The sequence below is a fragment of the Prunus avium genome, chromosome 7 (genome assembly GCF_965620075.1).
Source record: "Prunus avium chromosome 7, drPruAviu1.hap1.1, whole genome shotgun sequence".
NCBI classification, from domain to species: domain Eukaryota; kingdom Viridiplantae; phylum Streptophyta; class Magnoliopsida; order Rosales; family Rosaceae; genus Prunus; species Prunus avium.
In genome coordinates, this window is record NC_142290.1 from 37790716 (window position 1) to 37800827 (window position 10112).

Consider the following 10112-nt stretch of genomic DNA (forward strand, 5'->3'; position numbering starts at 1 on the left):
GGTGGGAGACCCGATAGAGACTCAACCCGACAAGGATTTCTACCATCCTTAAAGCTCACTAGTCTAACCCACGTTTCCAACAATATTAAATTATTAATATTAATAAGGGTAAACTCATTTCAATTTGTTAGAATTGTACAAATTTAATTCCAAAATATGAATATACCAACTAAATAACAAATTATATCACATATGTTACACAAACTCGAGCCACTGGGTATAGTTGTGCTCTTCCACCTCCACTCATGTGGTCAAAGATTCGAAACTCCCAAACATCCAAAAAATATTTGTGTAAATCCGCTGCTCCAACAATTGTATTGAAAAAAAAAAAAAAAACCTAAAAAATGTTAGGGCCGGCCCACCAATCTTAGCCCCTTGAAAGCGTGATTAGGGGCCAATGACCCAATGCTCGCCGCAGGGCAATCCATCGTCATCATCACGATGCGCAAGGTTGCAGAGATGGTGGGAGGCAATAAGTTGGGCCAATGAGCTGGGAATTTTGCATCTACAACTACCATTAATTAAATTATTTTAAAAAAGGAAAGAATAAATGGATCATAGGGACAGAGAGACCTTGGAATTTCCATTACATTGACCTTAATTTTAGCTACCAAAACCAATTGAGAAAGAAAAAGAAAACATCAAACCGAACGTTCTTCTTCTCTCTGTGTCTAAAATGTCTATATACTCGCAACAGTAGGAGAAAGTCGGACAAAAAACACACTTGCAACGCCATGTCGAGTCCGAGAGCGTCGACGGCCTCTACAGTCCAGGACTGCTGGGACTGCATGCTGCCGGGCCCACCCAGCCGCAACAACTTCGGATCCGCCGACCTCAGCCCATCGGGCCTCCTCGCATTTCCCTCCGGCAGCTCCATTTCTGTCCTAGACGCTCGCTCAATGCAGCTCATCGTCACCCTCCCTATGCCCCCTCCCACCCAAGCATCCTCCTCCACGTCATCTCTCTCCCCGTTCGTCACCTCCGTCCGGTGGACCCCTCTCCCTCTCCGCCGCGACCTCCTCTCCACCGAGCCCTCCAGCTCCCACCTCCTCCTCGCCGCCGGTGACCGCCAGGGCCGCATCGCCCTGCTTGACCTCCGCCTCAAGTCCCCAGTCCTCTGGTTCGACTCCGACTCCTCCTCGTCCAAACTCGCCATCCAGGACCTCGTCTGGGTCCAGGCCCGACCCGACTCCTACCTCCTCGCCTCCATCTCCGGACTCTCCTCTCTCTCCCTCTACAACAGCTCCACCGGCCGATGCTTCTGGAGATACGATGCCGCACCCGAGATTCTCTCCTGCATTCGTCGCGATCCCTTCGATTCGCGCCATTTCTGCGTCATTGGACTCAAAGGCTTTCTGCTTTCGGTCACCGTGTTGGGCGAGACCGAAGACGACGTCGTTATTAAGGAGCTTCAGATTCGGACCGACTGCTCCGAGTTGCTGAAGCTGGAGAGAGACTTGGCCGGTGGAGTCGCCGGGAACTCGTCGTCAGCGTCCGCGGCTTTCCCGCTTTACGCTGCGAGGCTCGCCTTCTCACCGCAATGGAGGCACATTCTGTTCGTGACGTTCCCGAGGGAGCTGGTGGTGTTCGATTTGCAGTACGAGACGCCCCTATTTTCGGCTACATTGCCTCGCGGCTGTGGCAAGTTTCTGGATGTGTTGCCCGATCCCAATCACGAGTACCTCTATTGCGCTCATCTTGATGGCAAGCTCAGTACTTGGCGCCGAAAAGAGTGAGTTCTCCAAAAGTTTGATTGATTGCAGCCTTTTCAATTTCCGTTGATGATTTTTGTTACGTTCTGCTATATCTGAAAGATTGAACTTCTCGATCAAATTGTAGGAAGTTAGGTTTTAAATTAAGCTGCTCGATGGTTCTAATTGTGCGTGAAATCGAACTGGAACTTATTGGCATTTGAACCATTTTATGACGAAGTTTAAGAAATGTTTAGATCGCAATCAATCAACTCATTTTATACTTACGCAGAGGAGAACAGGTGCACATAATGTGTTCAATGGAAGAGTTGATTCCCTCGATTGGCACATCTGTCCCTTCTCCTTTGTTGCTTGCTCTCGTCATCTCCCAATCAGATTCGACCCTCCAAAACGTCGTCAGCAAGCTTTACTCTGATGTACCTCATTCTCCTTTCCCTGATGTGGATTTTGATAATCCTTTTGATTTTTGTGATGAACCTCTTCTTGTTTCTAAAACACATTTGATCTCCATTTCTGATGATGGAAAAATATGGGACTGGCTCTTGACTGCTGAAGGGGCTGATGATAATCCAAAGGGTGATACAAACTTGGATATCAGTGAAGTCCCAGTTCCTGGGACCAATACCAACATTCTAGTTTCATCTACTGGAGGACTTGACATGGAAGCAAGTAAACAAACAGGCAGATGCCGACCTTCAAAGTCTACTGTCAACCATACGGATATATCACTTAAGGTTGGTTTCTAGATTATTGCTATTCTTCCAACTTTCAATTTTTCATGGTTAATACTGGCTAGAGAATTTAATGTAACCTGAACAATGGATGTGAATTAGATAGCTAGATGCAATTCCCAGTCACATCCCCATCTAATTAAACAGATATTGGTATTAATTGGTTACACAACCTTGTCTAGATCCTCCCAAAAGGACAGGCACACCCACCCATACACACACAGGCCCGATGAATATGTATTTTAGTGGTTGCATATGGTTCAGAGCAGAGCTGGTTTTGTTTTCATATACTTTCTGTATATCTAGCTGTAAATTTGGTCATCTAAATGTTTCTTTATTTCCCATTCACTGCAATGTTACTCCAGTAGAAACAGGACCACAATACCGGATTACCAGTCTTTCCTTTTCTTTATTTTTGTTCTGTTATAGTCATAAGAAGCCAAAATCCCATGCTGCCAATCCCATTTAGTGCAAAGTTCAAATCTAAAATTTCTGCAAGCTTACAGAGCCAACTTACTGATGCAGATTAGCTTAGTTGGACAGCTTCAGCTTCTTTCTTCAGCAGTGACTATGCTAGCTGTACCTTCGCCTTCTTCAACAGCTACTTTGGGCCGTTAGTTCATCCTGTCACTAATCTACTGTATATGTTGATTATATATATATATATATATATATATATATATATATATATATATATATATATATTTATATATTTAGAATATTTTGAGTTAGCATTATTTTGGGAGAAATTGTAATACCATGTAAGTTGATTATGTATGAAGGCGGGGGAAACTATCCTGTTGTAGCCGTTCCGTTAGTTGCTTTGGGAACTCAAAGTGGGACAATTGATGTGGTTGATGTTTCTGCCAATGCTGTTGCTGCAAGCTTTTCTGTTCATAATGGTACTGTTAGGGGATTACGATGGCTTGGAAATTCTAGACTAGTTTCATTTTCATATAGTCAGGTATGGTACGATGAATTCAAACACTGTCAATTGTTTGAGTGCTACTACTTGCTGTGATTTAATGCTCAGCATTATCTTCGATCAGTACATTTTTTCCCATTAAAAAAAAAAAAGTATCATCAATCCATGTTGATTGTTATATCTAGCATTACTTTTGTTGATATAGGTGAGTGAAAAATCTGGAGGTTTCATCAACAGGCTCATTGTAACCTGTGTTAGAAGTGGCCTTAACAGACCATTTCGGGTTTTGCAAAAGCCTGAACGTGCACCAATAAGAGCTTTGAGGGCCTCTTCCTCTGGAAGGTTGACTTCATACCTGGGTTCTTGTCTTTATTTATGGTTATTATTTAGATCCTCTATATCCTGTGTCATGTTTTTGGGTTTACTCGAATTAATGATCGATATTTCACCTGAAAAGGTATCTTTGTTTACATTGAATGGGAAAGAGTGAAACTTGGTACTTTCTTATCCCCTAGTTGACTTAATGTCTTAAATTGACTCCTCTACTGGATCATAGATTAAAAATTGAGGGTGTTTCAAAGTTTTGAGGCAAAATTTACAACTCTTTTACAAAGAAAAAAGAAACAGTTTCAAATTTCATTTAGTAAAAAAAAGGGCATTTTATGGTCTTCATATTTGACATCAAAAGGTGTAATCAAGAGCCTCAGGACACATGAGAAGTACCAAGTGGTGGAATTATGCGAAGGAAAATTTTGTTTTGGCAAATATTTCCTGCAAAGATGTTTAGTATAAGTCAACAATATCTGTTTTGGTTTGGCTGAATTGGCCTTGTTGACTCAATATGGCTGAATTGGCCTATTTGGCTCAATATGGCTATCAGATATCTACACTAATGCTCCTTTTCTTCACACTTCTTGCATCCACGTCGGTTTTTATTATTTTTAACTACCCAAGCTACAGAATGTAACTTTTTTGCTTATGCTTTCCAGGTACCTTCTTATTTTGCTTCGTGATGCACCAGTAGAGGTTTGGGCAATGACAAAGACTCCTATTATGGTAAATTTGTTATTTTCTTTGGTTATCTCTTGGAAAGATTTCCCAGGCAATTTACTTCAACTACACTAAACAGAAACTTCACAATTTTCAAACCACCATGAAAAATACGCACTTTTTTATATGCATGTCACAGCTTTTCCCAGTTGTATATATGTATGCATTGTGGTATTTATTACACTCTATATCACGTGTAGCTTAGATCATTAGCTCTTCCTTTTACGGTTTTGGAATGGACCCTCCCAACGGTTCCACGACCTGTTCAAAATGGACCTGCTAAGCAATCATCATCATCCCCAAAAGAACAGACATCTGTGGCATCAGATGGGACATCCTCTCCAACAAAGTTATCATCTGATTCCAGTGAGCTTGTTTACTTGATAAGCTTGTATAATATTATGTATACTAGCTGCCAGTCTATATGAATTACTTCTGTTTCTATTGGATTGTTTAATTGTTCAAGAAACAGAAATAAAGTTTTTTCTTCCTTGAAATGCAGAGAGCTCAGATGGATCCCAAGATGACACTTCTGAAAGCTTTGCATTTGCACTGGCAAATGGTGCTCTTGGTGTTTTTGAGGTTCATGGGCGGAGGATTCGTGACTTCAGGTGTGTTTCTTTTTTAATATAATGGATAGATTGTCAAATCTTTATACTATTGTAGCCACACACTGACTTTCAGTTCCTGCCAAGTTGGTCCTCTAATAACGAGGTTGAATGAGAATGACAGAATTGCTGCTTTATAAGTACTGATTTTCATTTGTCATTATTTCCTTTAGACCATTTCTAGAGCATCTGGAACTTGGATTTTTCTGTCTCTTTTTAAAATCTTCAAACATGTTGTTTCATCCACAGTCTATTTAATCATCAACGATTAAATATTAGTATCATTATCAGTTGTTTGACCTCTTACAAACTAATATTTCATGTAGATAAGTTTTTCTCATAGTGGCTATTCTTTGCTTGTTTCTAGACCAAAATGGCCTTCTTCTTCATTTGTCTCATCGGATGGACTAATTACTGCCATGGCCTACCGGTTACCTCATGTAGTATGTATCACACTTTTTTGTATTCATTTCTGCCAATTGGTATTTTGTATCATCTCAATCATTTCAAGATTTCTGTTCTGTGAATCATCTTCAGGTTATGGGGGACAGGTCAGGAAATATTCGCTGGTGGGATGTAACCACTGGACATTCTTCTTCATTTAACACTCATAGAGAAGGTATCCGGCGAATTAAGTTCTCACCTGTTGTGCCTGGAGACCGCAGTAGGGGGCGTGTTGCTGTACTATTTTATGACAATACATTTTCCGTATTTGACCTTGTAAGTATGGAAAAAAAAATTATATGGGCAATTATTCTTTCCTCTGTCATATGCGTGTTAACCACTGTTGGAGTCTATTTTTAGTACATATAGTAATCTACTGAATCATAAGTTGCCCAAGTGGAGCAAGCAAATGTATATATGTCACTTGGATAGGAAAACGGGTTGCCACCTCAGGTTATGATTGATGAACTTTATAGGCAACGAATATTCATTTATTTATAAATAAAAAGGTAAAGATAGTCAGCAGACACAATATTCCAAGAGATTTTTATGGCACTATTTGTTTTTGTCTTGTAAGATTTAGTCATCAGTAGAGTGTTTAGGTATCACTCACTTCCTGCTCTTACTGAGTTCCTAACTAAACATTTCTTGAAATTCATCAGCATAAGTTACTGAACATTCTGTTGGATGATATACATTTGGTATTATTAAATGGGTTCTTTTCTAGTATCCATATTCTTAGGACGTGGCTGAGTTTTAAGCATTAGCTTACCCAGTCCTCCTCTTTTTTCCACGTCCAGATTTGATGTTTGTTAAGTAAAATACTTTGCTTTGTTTGTCCCAACTTTACTTTCAGATGATCTTTCTTATCATATTTCAGTAACTCTTTACATGTCTTAACTGCAGGATTCTCCAGAACCACTAGCCAATTCACTTTTACAGCCTCAATTTCCTGGAACCCTTGTGTTGGAGCTTGATTGGTTGCCTTTGCGAACTGACAAAAACGACCCCCTGTTATTGTGCATAGCTGGAGCTGATAGTAGCTTTCGCCTTGTTGAGATTAATATGTATGTGTCAAACTTTGTTCGATTTTATGAGTAATTTCGTTATGCCTTAAGTTATTAAGTCATAATGGGGAGGGGATGGCCTGTGTTGGTGTTAGCCATTTCTGTGCTTAAATAGTCTTACTCTTATGCAGAATTGACAAAAAACTTGGTTATACCCACCAGCCCAGATCTATAAAAGAGAGGTTCCGTCCGATGCCCTTATGTTGTCCTATACTGCTTCCAATACCACATGCCCTGGTAACTATGTTTCCATTTTCCTTTTATTTGATGGAAGCAATTTTAATCTGTTCCAGTTCTATTGTTTATTTGTCAATCATGCCCTTTGACAACTGGAAGTTCATGTCTGTATTAGAGTAAGACTACATTAGAGTAACAACCTATTTTTTAATTACAGGCGTTACGGGTGATCTTACAATTAGGTGTCAAGCCTTCTTGGTTTAATACTAGCAGTACAACTTTAGATAAGCGGCCTCACCAAATTCCAGGAACTCCCAAGTCCAGTGAGGATCTTCGCAGTTACATGATCGATTTACCACCTGTTGGTGACCCTGTGGTACCAGAATTGCTGCTTAAAGTCTTAGAACCTTATCGTAAAGAAGGTGGGTCCTCTTTAAGTAGCTCACATTTGAGTATCGTATTATTAGTGTTTTTACTATTAACTTATAAATGTTACATTGCTCAAGGCTGTATACTGGATGATGAGAGGGCAAAATTATATGCAAAGGTGGTGACCAACGGTTGTTCTGTGAGATTTGCTTTTGCTGCTGCAATTTTTGGAGAACCCTCAGAAGCCCTTTTCTGGCTGCAACTACCTCGTGCTCTTAACCATTTGATGAATAAGTTAGTAAACAAGTCTCCACAAAAAGCTCCTGTGTCAGCATCAGTTCCAGAGCTTGATGATGCATCTATGCTTAGTAGGATAACATCAAAAGGAAAGTCAGTGTCTGGAACAGAAAAGAAAGATGCAATGGTAAGCCATTTTTTAGGATGATATTACTCTCAAGTTTTTGTAAACAATGTGTTGCTATGTTACCTAACATTTCTCCTATACCTTGTGCTCTTCAATTCTAAACTATTGTTGTAGGTAATTTTCCTTCATAAAAGCTTTGTAACATTTCTATAATTTATCCACTTCTATGGTTAAGCAGAACCAAGGTCAGCTCAGGTTAATGGCTTTTGAACAAGAAGACTTGTGGGCAAATGCTAGTGAACGTATCCCTTGGCATGAGAAACTGGAGGGAGAAGAGGCTATTCAAAATCGTGTACACGAGTGAGTGTTTCATATCATTCTCATGTTTTAGATGTACTGCCCATGTATTTACTGGATAAGCTTAAGTATGACTTAATGCCTTCTGGTTTAGTTGCCACTGGGTGAATATTTTATTTGCTTGGTAGAACTCCATATGTTTGAAAGCATAAAACTGGGAAGCTTTTTTTGCTGAGTTCCATCCTTCCTATTGTCTTTCTTTGGCAACATGCCAAATGCCCAAGTTGCCCAGTTACTTGTACATTTAAAATTGTAGGCTTGTAAAAAAGAATGCCAGACTTTGCCTCTTGGGGGTTCTTGGTTTACTTATGATGTTTTACTTTGTGGTCTTGATAATTTAGGCTTGTCTCGATTGGGAACTTAGAAGCCGCAGTTAGTTTATTGCTTTCCACCCCTCCTGAGAGCAATTACTTCTCTGCAAATGCTTTACGTGCTGTTGCTCTTTCTTCTGCTGTGTCAAAGTCTCTCCTTGAACTTGCAGTTAAGGTGAGTGCTTACTTAGATCAGCTCATGACACCAAAATGCATTTGTGACTGGAATAAAGTGGTTTAAGTATCTCAGTATTTTTTTATACTTACTCTTATGTCATTTAGGTGGTTGCAGCCAACATGGTCAGGACTGACAGGTCATTATCTGGTACTCACCTTCTTTGTGCTGTAGGAAGGTATCAAGAAGCTTGTTCTCAGGTTAGGTTCTACTTTAAAAAAGTTCTGTAAACCTAGTTATCTAAGTGTGGCCTTTGTTTTCAGTGTAAATTCATACAACTTGGCAGGTTTTGTGTCAATTAATCACACTAATCTTCTTTATTCTAGCTTGGCTGCCGTAGAATCTGATCTGACTTGTATTGGTTTGCATTAACTTATATTACCACCAATTACTATGACATCTCTTATGCAGCTACAAGATGCTGGGTGTTGGACAGATGCTGCAACTTTAGCTGCTGCGCATTTAAAAGGATCTGACTATGCAAGGTTGTTTACTTACTATTCACCATTTCTGAGGTCTCCTTTGCCATCTACCATTTTTTTTTTTTTTTTTTTTTTTTTTCTATATACTTTTTTGTTGATTAGCTTGCTGCTTATTGCTGGCCCGTTAGCCTAAATGTGGGTTTTTATATATTCATTTAGTTATATATCATAAGTTCATAATGTATCGTCATTTGATGACATATAAACTCATCCCCATGTTTGCTGCTTGTCTTTTGGCTAAACAGATCCATTTCTAGTCCCCTGATTTTCATTTGTACAATTCTAATTTTCTAAATCATTCTTTTCACTATGGTTATGGTAGCTGAATTGTGTGTATTATGTTCTTCCAGGGTGTTACTAAGATGGGCTTCGCATGTCCTTCGTGCTGAACACAACATATGGAGGTATCATTATTTTACTCGTTAAGGTTTTTAAAATGGAAATTGTTAAAAAGTATTTTATAAATTCTTTTTTTCTCATCTGACTTGCGCTAAATGATCCATTGGCAGGGCTCTGATTTTGTATGTTGCAGCTGGTGCGCTGCAAGAGGCATTGGCAGCACTTCGTGAGGCCCAACAACCGGACACAGCAGCTATGTTCATCCTTGCTTGCCGAGAAATTCATGCCAACTTCATCTCTGATTTAGGGAACTCAGATAATGAATCTAGTTCTTCAATCAAGGACAAGCTGCTTCACTTGCCTGGGTTGGGACCTGAGAATGAAGATGTTGTTGCAGTCAGTGAATATTATGGGCAATACCAAAGAAAATTGGTGCATCTATGCATGGACTCGCAACCATTCTCTGAATGAAGGACTAGGCCTGGTCACGTGGTACAACCTAGTCATTTTCTCCGTATTTTACAGTAAGAAATGGCAAACTTTCGATCGATAAAACAATCCACAGCTCTTACTAGATTCATGGGCCAAAAGCAATTTGACGTTATGAGGACATGACAAAGTGATACTTGGCCAACTTCGAGAATGGTCATATTCTTAGCCGGCAATCGACTGAGAGAAATTTTTGGTTTTGAAATTGGATCTGCTTGATTGCAACTGCAGCTATGTAGTTTAGGTAGAAAACATTACTGGAAAATGTTGTAAATGTAGAAAATTGTCAAGATAAATCTATATCAAAGTATATAATGTTTTTGTGTAGTAGGACTGTGTAATGATGTTATTTCTTCATTTTGACAGGTGAATGTCTAATAAGTGTCTCATTTTAGGGCTTTGTACATTTTTCTGGTCAACCATGTTGTGGCTATTAGTAGGGCCGACGTTTTCGTTATTGGGCTCTAGCTGGGCCATTTCGATACTGGGCCAAATTATTTGTTATTGGGCTT

At 39.6% G+C, this 10112-nt stretch overlaps 1 protein-coding gene across 1 annotated transcript; it reads left to right on the forward strand.

The window, feature by feature from the left end:
* Positions 1–464: 464 nt before the first annotated feature.
* Positions 465–10006, forward strand: LOC110752591 (Transducin family protein / WD-40 repeat family protein). Its single transcript, XM_021953276.2, has 20 exons — positions 465–1732; positions 1984–2446; positions 2969–3056; positions 3226–3407; positions 3574–3710; positions 4358–4424; positions 4619–4784; positions 4921–5029; positions 5394–5469; positions 5564–5746; positions 6377–6537; positions 6669–6774; positions 6932–7136; positions 7221–7507; positions 7686–7807; positions 8146–8290; positions 8398–8490; positions 8702–8775; positions 9123–9176; positions 9282–10006. Exons 1-20 carry the CDS (start codon positions 735–737, stop codon positions 9580–9582), a joined length of 4017 nt encoding a protein of 1338 aa, XP_021808968.1. The 5' UTR covers positions 465–734; the 3' UTR covers positions 9583–10006.
* The last annotated feature ends 106 nt before the right edge of the window (positions 10007–10112 follow it).